This window comes from Grampus griseus (assembly GCF_964374135.1).
Source record: "Grampus griseus genome assembly, chromosome: 1".
Taxonomy (NCBI): Eukaryota; Metazoa; Chordata; class Mammalia; order Artiodactyla; family Delphinidae; genus Grampus; species Grampus griseus.
In genome coordinates, this window is record NC_139017.1 from 26,562,575 (window position 1) to 26,578,266 (window position 15,692).

General features: G+C 36.5%; 1 protein-coding gene across 1 annotated transcript in view; it reads right to left on the reverse strand.

Moving 5' to 3' along the window:
• CATSPERE (catsper channel auxiliary subunit epsilon) overlaps nt 1–15,692 on the reverse strand; it is a gene marked incomplete at both ends in the record, with an annotated part of 243,645 nt that overhangs the window by 98,119 nt on the left and 129,834 nt on the right. Inside the window, one exon of the mRNA XM_082657660.1 lies at nt 7,243–7,720. Within this exon, the coding sequence (XP_082513786.1) occupies nt 7,243–7,720 (478 nt within the window). The remainder of the gene's footprint in view (nt 1–7,242; nt 7,721–15,692) is intronic.

The window sequence follows — 15,692 nt, forward strand, 5'->3', positions numbered from 1 at the left end:
AGGTTGGTTTATTCCTGGGTATTTTATTTTTTTGTTGCAATGGTAAATGGGAGTGTTTCCTTAATTTCTCTTTCACATTTTTCATTATTATTGGAGAGGAATGCAAGAGATTTCTGTGCATTAATTTTGTATCCTGTAACTTTTTCAAATTCATTGATTATCTCTAGTAGTGGCATCTTTAGGATTCTCCATGTATAGTATCATGTCATCTGCAGACAGTGACAGTTTTACTTCTTCTTTTCCAGTTTGTATTCCTTTTATTTCTTCTTCTTCTCTGATTGCCATGGTTAGGAGTTCCAAAACTATGTTGAATAATAGTGGTGAGAGTGGACATCCTTGTCTTGTTCCTGATCTTAGAGGAAATGCTTTCAGTTTTTCACCATTGAGAATGATGTTTGCTGTGGGTTTGTCATATATGGCCTTTATTATGCTGAGGCAGGTTCCCTTTATGCCCACTTTCTGGAGATTTTTTATCATAAATCGGTGTTGAATTTTGTCAAAAGCTTTTTCTGCATCTACTGAGATGATCATATGGTTTTTCTTCTTCAATTTGTTAATATGGTGTATCACATTGATTGATTTTCGTATATTGAAGAATGCTTGCATCCCTGGGATAAATCCCACATGATCATGGTGTATGATCCTTTTAATGTGTTGTTGGATTCTGTTTGCTAGTATTTTGTTGAGGATTTTTGCATCTATATTCATCAGTGATATTGGTCTGTAATTTTTTTTTGTAGTATCCTTGTCTGGTTTTGGTATCAGGGTGATGGTGGCCTCATAGAATGAGTTGGGGAGTGTTCCTTCCTCTGCAAGTTTTTGGAAGAGTTTGAGAAGGATGGGTGTTAGCTCTTCTCTAAATGTTTGATAGAATTCACCTGTGAAGACATCTGGTCCTGGAGTTTTCTTGTTCAAAGATTTTTAATCACAGTTTCAATTTCATTACTTGTGATTGTTCTGTTCATATTTTCTTTTTCTTCCTGGTTCAGTCTTGGAAGGTTATACCTTTCTAAGAATTTGTCCATTTCTTCCAGGTTGTCAATTTTATTGGCATAGAGTTGCTTGTAGTAGTCTCTTAGGATGCTTTGTATTTCTGCGGTGTCTGTTGTAACTTCTCCTTTTTCATGTCTAATTTTATTGATTTGAGTCCTCTCCCTCTTTTCCTTGATGAGTCTGGCTAATGGTTTATCAATTTTATCTCCTCAAAGAACCAGCTTTTAGTTTTATTGATCTTTGCTATTGTTTTCTTCCTTTTTATTTCATTTATTTCTGCTTTGACCTTTATGATTTCTTTCCTTCTGTTAACTTTGGGTTTTATTTGTTCTTCTTTCTCTAGTTCCTTTAGGTGTAAGGACAGATAGTTTATTTGAAAATTTTTTTGTTTCTTGAGGTAGGCTTGTATAGCTATAAACTTCCCTGTTTGAACCGCTTTTGCCGCATCCTGTAGGTTTTGGATCATGGTGTTTTCATTGTCATTTGTCTCTAGGTATTTTTTGATTTCCTCTTTGATTTCTTCAGTGATCTCTTGGTTATTTAAGAATGTATTGTTTAGCCTCCATGTGTTTGTGTTTTTTATGTTTTTATCCCTTATTGCTTTTAATATTCTCTATTTTTATGTTTTGGCATCTTAATTACAATGTGTCTTGTGGTTCTCTTTGAGTTGACCATACTTGGGACTCTCTGTACTTCCTAGACTTGTATGTCTGTTTTCTTTCCCAGGTTAGGGAAGTTTTCAGCTATTATGTCTTCAAATGTGTTTTTGGCCCCTTTCTCTCTTCTCCTTCTGGGACCCCAAAATGCAAATGTTAGTATGCTTGATGTTTTCCCAGAAGTTTCTTAGACTGTCCTCATTTCTTTTCCTTCTTTTTTTCTGCTCAGCATCAGTGATTTCCACTACTCTGTCTTCCAGATTGCTGATTCATTCCTCTGTATCATTTAATCTAATATTGGTTCCTTCTAGTGTATTTTTCATTTCATTATTGTATTCCTCACCTCTGGTTGTTATTTATATTTTCCAACTCTGTTAAAAAATATCTAACTTCTCTCTCTGTGCATCCATTCTTCTCCCCAGTTCTTTGATCACCTTTATGATCATTACCCTGAACTCTTTCTTGGGTAGATTTCCTATTTCCACTTCACTTAGTTTTCTGGGGTTTTATCTTGTTCTTTTGTTTGGAACATGTTCCTCTGTTGTTTCATTCTGCCTAACATGTTTTTATTTCTTTGTATCTGGTAGTTTATGTTTCCTGACCTTGGAAAAGTGGCCTTTTGTAGGAGATGTCCTATGCATCCTAGTAGCACACTCCCCTCTCATCACCTGAGCTATATACTCTAGAGTCATTCCCTATGTGGGTTGCATAGGACCTTCTGTTGTAGTGGGTTGACTACTGTGGGTGGCTTGGTAGGCTTTGTTGGCTCCCAGTCCAGTTGGTTGCCAGGCTCTGCCTTTTAAGGAGGCTGCCAGCTGCTGGTTGGTGGAACTGGATCATGAGGTGGTGGGCTGCAGAACCCCAGGGGTCCCCACTGTTAGTGCTTGTTCACTGGTGGGTGGGGTTAGGGTCCAGGAGATCCTGGGATTGATGCCTGTCCACTGGTGGGTGAGCCCAGGTCTTGGGGCTAGTGCCAGCTTACTATTGGGCAGAACTGGGTCCTCAGGTCTGGCTGCAGGGCCCAGGGGCCCCAGAGCTGATTTCAGATTGCTGATGGGTGGGTCCAGTTCCTAACACAGCTGGATGTTGGGTCCAGAATGTAGGTTCAGGTTCCAGCTGGTCACAAGGTTGGTGCTGGTCCACCGGGTCCCCAGGTTGTGGGCTGTGGTTGTCCTGTGGCTAGTGTCTGCCCTCTGGTGGGTGAAGCTGGTCCCAAGGCTAGAGCAGGCTTTCTGGTGGCTGGTGCCTGCTCACTGGTGGTATAGCTGCATCCTGGGGTCTCTGGCTACAAGGCCTTCTGGGCTCCAGGTTTAGTGCTTGAGCTCTGGTGTGTGGGTCCAGGTCCTGGGCCTTCTGATGGGCAGGGCTGTGGGCTCTGGGGGTCTTAAGGCAGCCTGTCTGCTGGTGGGCAGGGCTGTGTCCCCACCTAGTTAGTTGCTTGGCCCAAGGTATCCCAGTAGTGGTGGCTACAGGCTGTTGGGCAGGGGCAGGGTGGGATCCTGAAGCTAATAAACTAGAGGGAGAATTCCAAAATGATGCTTGCCAGCACCAGGGTCCATGTGGTATGAGAGCTTTCAAAAATGGCTGTGGCCAGTGTCTGTGTCCCCAGCATGAGCTTCATTTTCCTCCTGCCTCTCCAGGAGACTCTCCAAGATCAGCAGGTAGGTCTGACCCAGGATCCTTTCAAATTACAACTTCTGCTCTGGGTCCTGGAGCATGTGACATCCTCTGAGTCTCTATTTCCCACAGCTCTCCAGGACTCCTGAAAGTAAGCCCCACTGGCCTTCAAACCCAAATGTTCTGGGGAGTAATCATCTGGTGCTGGGGAACACAATGTGGGGTTCAGACTGCTCACTCCTTGGGGAGAACCTCTGCAATTATAATTACTCTCCTGTTTGTGGGCTGCCCAGAGACATGGGACTTGAGTATACTGTGACTCTGTCCCTCCTACCTGTCTCATTGTAGTTCCTCCTTTATATCTTTAGTTGTAGATCTTTTCTGGCAGGTTCTGGTCTTTTTCATCAATAGTTATTCTGTAAATAGTTGTAATTTTTGTGTGCTTGTGAGAGTAGGTGAGCTCAGGTCCTTCTACTCTGTCATCTTATCTGATTTCACCTGTTATATTTTGAATTTGCTTTTAAAAATGTCTGGATAAATTCACAGGAACTTGTTAATAGTGGGTTATCTGAGAAATGGAAATAGTGAAGGCTGAGGACCTTTAACTTCATATCTCATATACTTATAAACTGTTTAAACATTTTATTTCAGCATTTCTGAATGGCTTTCAGTACAATATTCAAACTTTAAGGTCCTCTAAAATCTATCCCCAATTTTTCATTCTGACCTTATCTTCTTTTCACTATGGTCTTTTTAAAAACACAAATATCCGGGCTTCCCTGATGGTGCAGTGGTTGAGAGTCTGCCTGCCGATGCAGGGGACACGGGTTCGTGCCCCGGTCCGGGAAGGTCCCACATGCCACAGAGCAGCTGGGCCCATGAGCCATGGCCGCTGGGCCTGTGCGTCCGGAGCCCGTGCTCCGCAATGGGAGAGACCACAACAGTGAGAGGCCCGCGTACCACACACACAAAAAACTCCCCCAAAACTCAAAAAAACAAAAAACAAAACCACAAATATCCTGCTTCTCTCTTGCTTAAAACTATTTAGAACTCCCTAGAGGCCTTAGAAGGTCCAATTTCTTCATGCAACTTTTGAAATCTTTAATAATCTGGACTCTATTTCTCCAGAAGAGACTCATCCCTTTTCTCTCTGCAGAACTCTGTTTCAGCCGTTTATCATCTTTCAAGTTCTGGGAAGTATCCTGTCATCTCTGTCTCTGGGTCACTGGGCACAACAATCTCATCTATTGTCTTCATTGTCTAACCCCGGCTTATTCAGCAGATCTCAGTTTAGATACCACTTCCCTACCTCAAGGCAGCCTTCCCTACTTCCATGTCTCCCAATTTGGGTAAGGTACTCAATCTGTGTGTTTCCATAGCACCCTATATTTTCTCTATCATAGAATTAAACATGTTGCTTTATTTGCATGTTAACTTGTCTTTATCCTATGTAATTTTGTAAACTCTGGGAGGGTGGGAATTGTGTTCAAATTACCACTATATCTCCAACCCCTAGCAGAATGCCTCACAAATAGTGGTGCTCAATGAATATTTTTCAATTATTTATTCCAAAAAGTACGTATTATATACTGTTCTAGGTATTGTGGGTAAAGCAGCAAATACAATGAAGTCACGCAGAACATTTTTTTGGTGGAAGATTCAGCTAACAAATAAGTACACATATAATTTGTTAGGTGATGATAAGTGCTGTGAACAAAATAAAGAAATGTAAGGTACAGAGCAGGGGAGTTAGGTCAGGGTCAGGGAAGAGCTCTCTGATAAAGTGACATTTGGACTTAAACCTGAATTAAGTACAAGAGTTATGTAGATATCAAAGTGAGGAATATTCTTGGCAGTAGATATCCAGGGAAACAGTAGATATCCAAGGAATAGCAAAGAGGCCAGTATGGCTAAGTAACACTGAACAAAGGGTCGAGGGACAGGAGATGACATCAGAGTCCTGGGCCAGATCACATATTGTTTTTCAGGTGATGCTAAAGGTTTTAGATTTTATTCTGAGTGATATAAGAAGCAAATGAGTGTTTTAAGCAGAGGAATAATATGATTTTGCATATATTTTCAAAGGCTCACTCTGGCTGCTAGGTGGACTGTGGTTAGGGATGGGGATGCAAGGATAAAAAATGAGAGACCACTTAAAAAACTCTTGTATGTACGGGCTAGAGAGGATAGGGGATTGAACTGGAGTGGGAATGGTGGAAAAAGGTTAGATATTAGATACATTTTTTAGATATAGCCAACAGGATTTGATAATGGCTTTTTTGTGGGATGTTAAAGGGGAGGATTCAAGGATGAGGTCATGATTTGTGGCTGGAAGAAAAGAAGTGTTGTTTACTCAATAGGGGAGGGCTAGGGATGAAGCAGGTTGAAGTGTGGGTGAGGGAAACAAGGATTCATTTTTGGATATGTTAGTCTGAGATGCCCACTAGTCATCCAAGTGAAGGTATCAAGAAGGTAGTAGGAAATAGTAGTTTGGAGTTCAGGCTAATTATCATGGCTGGAGGGCAAAGAATGAATGTAAATAGAGTTCAGAAGATGTCTGAAAACCAAACCCTGAGGTACTTCTCCATTTAGGAATTAAGAAGATGAGAATGGAAAAGAGGCTGAGGAGGAATAGCTAGTGAAGTAGGAGGAAGAACAAAAAAGTGATACCCTAAAATTCAGTGAAAAAAAAGTGTTTCAAGAAAAAGGCCATGTTGAATTATTTCAAATGCTGCTGCCAGATCATGAAAGATGACTGAAAATTGGCCACTGGATTAGCAAAGTGGAAGTCATTGAAAAGCTGGATAAGGGCAGTTTCTGAGAAAATTTGATTAGAGTGGATTCAAGAGAGAATGAGAGGAAAGAGGAAAAAGTAAAACTAGGCAATACTTCCTTGGAGTTTTGTAAAGGGGAGCAGCAAAACTGGATGGTTGAGAGTTGAAGAATGATATGGGGTCAAGAAAGACTAATTACAAATTACAGTGATATCTACTTTAAATTTCATGGCTAATTTATCTCCTAACAAGATTCCTTGAGGATTAAACTTTCTATTTCTTTGCATTTCCTATAATGTTTAGTACACTGCCTCAGGAATAATAACATGAAGAATAACTACTATTAATTGAAGGTTTACCACTTGCCAAGTATTATTCTAAGCATTTTATATACAATCCCTTATCTAATCAACATGACAGTCCTATATTCTAGATTAGAAAACGGAGGCTTGGAAATGTTAAATGACATGTTCATCGACTTGAAAACAGATCTATTTAACTCTACAACACCTGTTATAGATTACTTGAATTGTGTCACCTCAAAAAAGATATGTCGAACTTCTAACTCCAAATACTACTTCAGAATGTGACCATATTTGGAAATAGGGTCATTATAGATATAATTATTTAAGATGAGGTCATACTGGAATAGGGTTGGCCCTGGTGTCCTTATAACAAGACGACATGTGAAGACACAAGAATTCTATGTGATGACAAACGCAGCAATTGGAATTATGCAGCTGCAAGCCAAGGAATGAAAAGGTTTGCCAGCAAGTGACTAGAAGCTAGGAAAGATTCCCTAGCTTTCAGAGGGAGTATGGCCCTGCCAACACTTCTAGCCTTTAGGACTGAGACAATAAATTTCTGCTGCTTTAAGTTTGTACCATTTTGTGGTACTTTGTTATGGGAGCCCTAGGAAATGAATACAACAACACATACCTTGAAAATGCATATGTAAGTTGCATAGGTATCTGCTGATTGACCAAAATGAACCTCTGAAAAAAGAATCTGAGTTTGCCATTTTGCTTTGTGAGATCCTACTTAACATTAATAGAATTTTAAAGATTAATAGAATTTTAAGTGGTAAAACAGCACCTTTATCAAAAGCACCATATATTAATACATTAAAATTATTACATCTTCATAAGCAAGATATCTATTATGAAATCTAGAATAATTTTTGCAAAATGAGAATACCTTACCCATAAAAACATCATGAATAGTGCTGTTTTGTGATAATCTTGATAGATTTCCAAATTCTGTAGGTGTTTGTAAAACTCCAGTATCTGTGAAATTATGATAATAATAGTAGATCCTATGTTTGTCCCATAGTATTAATTCTGGCATTGCTGAATATATAAAATTTGGAATTAAAAAAGTGTCAGTAGTGACATCTAATGCAAAGTCTTGGAATACCCACTGTTTTGTATCTTCATTGTATATCACTAGGTAAATCGTTTTGATGATGTTACATGTAATGCAGTAATTTAGTAACAAGGCAAGTTCCAAAGGGTGTCCTGTATACTCAACATTGTGTATAGTCAGAGTAGCAGTTGATGACATATTTAGAAGTTCTTTCAGTTCTTCAGTAGTTATTATTTTAACAAATTTAAGCAAAGCATATCCAAGATAAACCTCATTTTCTGTCCAGATTGCCATGCTGCTTCTTCTTCCTTTATTCTGTGACAAAATTGAAAATAATTAGACAATCTTTGATTTTATGGACAGTGTTAGCAGTTCCCATCTTCTAATTTGCTACATTTAAAAATAAAACAGTAACTACTAAGATTTAATTTTTATTATATTTCTGACTAATACTTCAGACCTAGAAATATATTACATGAAAATATATTACACGCAAGCATACAAATAAATTATTCCAGTGATTTTATTATTTTATATACTTTTTCTATCAGTAGAAATAATTATTCTTAATTCCCTTTTAAATCCTCAAAGATCATAAACCTTCTCTTTTCTTATGTGTTTATCCACTCTGGCCAGAAGTGCCCCTTTGACCCTGATGTTTACTGAGGTCAAGATATAAGGACACGGGCTTCCCTGGTGGTGCAGTGGTTGAGAGTCCACCTGCCGATGCAGGGGACACAGGTTCGTGCCCCGGTCCAGGAAGATCCCACATGCCGTGGAACGGCTGGGCCCATGAGCCATGACCGCTAAGCCTGCGCATCTGGAGCCTGTGCTCCACAATGGGAGAGGCCACAACAGTGAGAGGCCCGTGTACCAGAAAAACAAAAAACAAAAAACAAAACAAAACAAAATGATATAAGGACACTTACGTAGACAGAGGAATGGATAAAGAAGATGTAGTACATATGCACAATGGAATATTACTCAGCCATTAAAAAGAATGAAATAATGCCATTGGCAGCAATACGAATGGACCTAGAGATTGTCATACTGAGTGAAGTAAGTCAGAGAAAGAGAAAATATCATATGATATTGCTTATATGCGGAATCTGAAAAAAAGATACAAATGAACTTATTTACAAAACAGAAACAGACTCACAGATTTAGAGAAAAAACTTATGGTTACCAGGGGGGAAGCATAGAGGGGAGGGATAGTTAGGGAGTTTGGGATTGACATGTACACACTGCTATATTTAAAATAAATAACCAACAAGGAAAAAAAATTATAAGGATACTTCAAACATTATTTTTGGAATTCAAACTTCCTTGGCTAAAGAGAAGAGAGAACTTAAAACCTGAGAGAAAACAATACTACCATTTTATGGACACTGTTAGAGAGGAAGGCCATGCACAGACTACTATGTTTGAAATTCAGTGGAAGTAATTTCATTTAGGGAGTCAAGGTCTCCCTTTCCCCCTGTCTCCCCTCCCCAACTGTTTCTAATTCTTAAAGATTTTTACTTAAAGTGTAGCTTCTTTGTCCATGACAATCAACAGGAGTCTTTTGTGCACATCTTGTCTCCCTAAATAAATTTGTACATTTATTTAATGTACAAATATTTAGTCTATACTCAAACAGGATGTAGACAGAAATCGAACTGATAATTTAAAAAAAGAGACCATTTGGGGTAAAAAGACATTTTACCAAACGAAGATTCAATGTAAAGCTTAGAACTTCTGTTGCTAAAAATGAGTGTGAAACAATTCTCAAAAGGGAAATAGATTAGAAACAAAATGATGAGCCCTTTATAGAAAAGACACAGCTATTCTCACTATTCTTGGCAGAGGGATGGGAAGGGGAATTTGTCATAAACACGATAGATGGGAATTCCAATTAGCCCCAGCCATGGAATGAGATTTCACCCACCCAAAACTCTTTCCTATAGATCTTCAATTAGTGCTTGGGTATAGTAAGCCAAGGTCTTGGGGCAAAGCAGGAAAGCTGAGTAATCCCTCTGATGCAGTCAGGGTCTCTCCCAAATATAAAGCAGTAACCTCTTGAAGATGGGGAGGGGGCAGGCAGCAAGGCAGCAAAGTAGCAAAGTTGAGAGAAATCCATCAGCATTCTGGATGCTCAGCTACCATAGACAGGGAGTAGGATAAGAGAGCTGAGAAAAACTCTCCCTCTGAGATATGTGTGGCCTTTACTGAAAGTATAAAGCAGTCTCCATGCTAAATTGGGGTCAGGGAATCAGGAGAGAGAGATAGAGATCTCCCAAGGTAAGAAAATCCAGGGACTGATGAGAGAGGAAAGAGACATCTTCAGTGATTAAGAAAAAAAAAAAAGCTGGCAGCTAGACTTCAGAGCAGAGATGGGTTTTCCAGGGCTTGGAAAGCTGGTGATTCAGTTGTGAAATATGAAGAGATCTCTGGAATCCTGTCAGTGCTAAGATACCAGGCATGGCAAAAAAGAAAATAGCTATGATAAAACACTGAATATCTAGTGGAAATATGAGCAAAAAGAATGCAGAGTTGGGGAATTACAGCTAAGATACATAAATGATAAAAAGACAGAATGGAAATGCTAGAAATTAAAAATATGATACCAGGAATAAAGAAATTATTAGATGGATTTAAGAGTAAACTGAGAAAAGCAGAGGAAAAGAGCAGTGAATTTGAAGAGAGGTTAATAGCATGTAATCAAACTGAAATACAAAGAAAAAAAGCAGAGTTGAAAAAAAATTAACTGGTCATCTGAGATCTGTGGGACTATATTAACTGGTCTCATATATATGTTTTTGGAATCCAAGAAGAAGAGGAAAAAGAGAATAGTGCTGAAGAAGTATTTGAAGAAATAATGTCCAAGAACACCAAAAATTAATGAAAGACATAATCCCAGAAATCCAAGAAGTTCAACTCAACCTCAAACAGGATAAATACAAAGGAAATTACACTTAGGCACATAATAAAAGTGCTGAAAACCAAAGATAAAAGGAAAACTCTAAAGCAGCAACAAGTAAAAAGACACATTATATATTTGAGAACAGTGACATGAATAATGACTCACTTCTTACCAAAAATGATGAAAGCCATAAGATAACAGAATGATGTCTTTATAAATTGCTTTTAAAACAATTGAAAAACAACAAAAACCACCTGTCATCCTATAATTCTGTATTCGGTGGAAAATGTCCTTCAAAAATGAAGGAAAAAAATAGACACTTTGATACAGACAAATGCTGAGAGAACATGCAATACAAGAAATTTTAAAGACGTTCTTCAGGTTGAAGGGAAATGAAACCAGGAGGAACACTGGATGTACAGACAGAAATAAAGTGCACACGGGAAGGTATATATAAAAAACTTATTTTGCTATCAGTTTATATCTATATATCTTTATCACAATTGACTTTTTAAAGCAAAAATATTAACACGGTATTTTGGGATTTATAGCATATTTAGAAATAAATATGAGACCAGAGTACAAAGGATGGGTGGGGTATAAATGGAGTTGTATTGTTATAAGGTTTTTACACTGTTGTGAAGTAAATTTTCTTTAAATTTAGATTCTGATAAATTAAAGATGATTATTGTAAAGTGAAGTGCAACTACTAAAAAATAATTTTGAATTAAAAAGAAATCAATATAGGAGACAACATAGAAATACTGAAAATACATGATTCATCCAGAAGAAGACAAGAAACAAAGGAACAAAGAACAAGAGGCATTAATAGAAAACAAATGCCAAGATGGCAGACTTAACCCCAACCTTAGCAATAGTTATATTAAACTTAAGTGAACTAGCTATTAAAATTTGAAGGCAGATATTGTCACACTGGAGAAAAAGCAAGACCCTATATGCAGTTTACAAGAAATATAAAGTCACAGACAGGTTGATAGTAAAATAATAGAAAAACTTACATCATATAAGCATGAAACATAAGAAAGCTAGTGCAGCTATATTATTATATATAAATAAAACCAAATGAAATATCACTTCACACCTGCTAAAAGAGTTTAAATAATAATGACTGGACACACTAAAGGTTGGTGAGATGTGGAAGTAAATGAAAAAAGGCAGCTATAAATATTTTATAATGTCTTAATTACTATAGCTTTATAATAAATTTTGATACATGCTAGAAGAATTCCTTTGCCCCAACCCCCTCCTAACTCTCAGCCCTTTACTCCATCATATACCTTTTAGAATCATTTTCTGATTTCCACAAAGGAACATTGCATCAAATCTATAGATAAGTTTAGGAAGGATCTAAAAATTTTAAAATATTCAGCATTCCAACAAAGATCTCACACATTTTTTAGTGGCATTTATTTCTAGGTAAGTTTTTTGTTCTACCCTGGATTGCCATATGACTTTTAGAATCAACTTCTCAATTTCTATAAAAGCCCTCTAGGATTTTAATTGAAGTTGTGCTGCATTTCTCAAGAATTGACATTTTAACAACATTGAGTTTTTTCCACCTATGAACATGATACATTTCCCCATGTAAGTCTTTTACTTCGCTCAATAATGTATATAGTTTTTAAGTGTATATATTTGCACATCTTTTGTCAGATTTAGCCCTAAGTATTTAATACTTTTGAATCTATTTTAAACAGTATTTTAAAAAATTTCCATTTATGATTGTTCATTTATATGTTTATATATTTCATATACAAAATTAACTTGTTATATTTCATATAAAAATGTAATTGATTTTTATACATTGATCGTGTATACTGAAATCTGGTAAACACACTTATTAGCCCTGATAGCTTTTTGAAAAATAGATTTCATAAGCTTTTCTATATCTAATAATGTTTGAATAAAGACACTTTCCTTTTCAATACAGATTCCTTTTACTTGTTTCTTAACTCACTGCACCTGTTAGAACTGTCAGTACAATGTTGAATAGAAGTGGTGTGGGTAAACATTCTCACCTTGTTCTTTATTTTAAGCAAGAAAGGGAAGAAAGAAACAAAGGAACAAATGGTGTTAATAGAAAACAAATACCAAATGGTAAGTTTAACCAACAACAGCAATAATTACATTAAATCTGAGCAGACTGAATAGTCTTTTACCATTATACAATGCTATCTTAAGGTTTTTCATAAAGATTCCTTGTTAAGTTGAGAAAGTTCTCTTTTATTCTTAATTTGCTGATTTTTAAAATCAATTGTGTATATTGGATTTTGTCAAATGCTTTTATGCACCTATTGAGGTGATCATATAGTTTTTCTTTTGTTATTTTCTAATAAGGTGAATTACATTGATTGACTTTCTATTGTAAATCACTCTTTCATTCCTAAGATAAATCCTACTTGGTCATGATATATTTTCCTTTTTATATATATTTGGATCTGGTTTACTAAAACTTTGTTTATAACTTTTAAATCTTTGTTTATAAGAGATATTGGTATGCAGTTTTATATTCTTGTAATGTGTTATTTATTCTTGGTTGTGGTATCACATAATGCTGGCCTCATAGAATAAATTAGGAAGTGTCCCACACCCCCTTCAATTTTCTGAAAGAGTTTAGAAATGGTGTCATTTATTTTAAAAATATATAATTCAATGGTGAAATATTCTTGGTCTAAAGTTTTATTTGTGGGAAGGTTTTTAAATAACAAATTAAATTTCTTTCATTGATATAGGGGTATTCATGTTACCTATTTGTCTTAGGGAAGCTTTGGTAGTTTGTGTAAATTTGTTTTAACTTTGTATTTAAAGTTGTTTAACTTGGCCCCACTGTGAAACAGGTTGGCACCAGCAAAGAACCCACCTGATCCATGTAGATAGCTACACAGAAACCCAGCCCTGTCCTCCAATGGGCTGCAGAAGCTCCATACCCATTGGGCCACACAGCCAACTGAGCAGGAAGCCTACCCTGCTCTCCAGTGGGCCCACAGCCACCACCCAAAGAGCAGCCTCACAGCCAACTTGGTGAGGTCCCAGCCCCACTGACCAGCACACTCACAGTAGTCAGCCCCACCAAAACAGAAATGTGTATTCAGCCTACATCAGGGCTACCACTAAAGCATATAGTTCTGGTGAACAGAGGGGTGTGCTGCTGGGTCCCATAGAATGTCTCCTACATAAAGCCACTTCTATAAGATCAGGAAACATAACTGACCTACCTAACAAATAGAAGTAAACAACAAAGAATTGGGAAAATGAGACAGAAGAATATGTTCCAAATGAAGAAACATAGCAAAATCCCGAAATAGAATGAAGTGAAGTGGAGATAAGCAATATATCTGATAAAGTGTTCAAGATAATGAATATAAAATGTTCAATGAATTTGGGAGATGAATGAATGAACACAGTAAGAATTTCAACAGAGTTACAAAATATAAAAAAGAACCAAACAGAGCAGAAGAATACAATAGCTGAAATTAAAAAATAGCCTAGAAGGAATCAACAGTAGATTAGATGATACAGAGGAACAAATCAGTGATCAGGGACAGAGTAGTGAAAACCACATGAACTGAACAGAAGAAAGAAAAGAATTTTAAAATGAGGATACTTTAAGAGACCTCTTGGACAACATCAAGCATACTAACACTTGCATTATTGGGGAGAAGAGAGAAGGGAGGAGAAGAGAGAAAGAAAGAGGCAGAGAATTTTTGAAGAAATAAGAGCAGAAACCTTCACTAACCTGAGAAAAGAAACAGACATTCAGGTCCAGGAAGCACAGAGAGTCCCAAACAAGATGAAGAGCAAGACAAGGTATAATTAAAATGACAAAAAATTAAAGATAAAGAGAGCATCTTAAAAGCAGCAAGAGAAAAGCAACTAGTTATATACAAGGAACTACCATAAGAGAATTACCTGACTTTTCAGGATAAATGCTACAGGTCAGAAGGCAGCGGCACAATATACTGAAAGAGATGAAAGAAAAAAATGTACAACCAAAAATACCTAGCAAGGCTATAATTTAGATTTGAAGGAGGAATAGACTTTTACAGACAAACAAAAGATAAAAGTGTTCAGCACCACTAAACTGGCTTTATAAGAAATGTTAAACAAACTTATCTAAATGGAAAAGAAAAGGCTACAACTAGAAATATAAAAATTGTAAAAGGATAAATCTCACTGGTAGAGGCAAACATACAGTAAAGATAGCCAGCCACTTATAAAGCTATTAGGAAGGTTTAAAGATAAAAGTAGAAAAATAATCTATATCCACAATAGGTAGTTAAGGGATACATAAACAAAAAGATGTAAAAAAGATTTCAAAAAAATTTAAAAAAAGGGGGTGGGTAAAAAGGTAGGTTGGTTAGAATGTGCTCAATTTTAGACCATCAACTTAAAATAATCACACATCTATATATAGGTTGTTATATATGAACGTCATGGTAACTGCAAACCAAAAACCTATAATAGATAAACACATAAAAGGAATACAAACATAACACTAAAGATAGTCATCAAATCATAAGTAAAGTGAACAAAAGAAGAAGAAAGGAACAAAAAAGAACTACAAAAACAAACGGAAAACAACAAAATGGCAGTAAGTACATACCTATCAATATTACATAAATGGACTAAATGCTCCAATCAAAAGACATAGAGTAGCTAAATGAATACAAAAACAAGGCCCATATATAAGCTATTTACAAGAGACTCACTTCATATCTAAAGACACATGCAAACTGAAAGTGAGGGGATGGAAAAAGGTATTTCATTCAAATGGAAATAAAAAGAAAGTTGAGGTACAATATTTATAACAGGCAAAATAGACTTTAAAACAAAGACCATAACAAGAGACAAAGAAAGACATTACATAATGATAAAGGGATCAATCCAAGAAGAAGATATAACTATTGTCAATATATATACACCCAACGTAGGGCACCTAAATACATAAAGCAAATATTAACACACGTAAGAGAGAAACTGACAGTAATGTAATAAAAGTAGGGACTTTAAGACCTCAGTTATATCAACAGATAGATCATCTAGACAGAAAAACAATACGGAAACCCTGGCCTTAAATGATACATTAGACTATATGGAATTAATAGATATACACAAAACATTTCACCCCCAAATAGCAGAACACCCATTCTTTTCAAGTACACATAGAAAATTCCCCAGGATAGAACACAAGCTAGAGCAGAAAACAAGTCTCAATACATTGAAGAAGACTGAAATCATATCAAGCATCTTTATCAATCACAATGGTATGAGACTAGAAATCAATTATAATTAAAACAAAACTGTAAAAGCCACAAACACATGGAGTCTAAACAACATGGTATTAAACAACCAATGGGTTGAAGA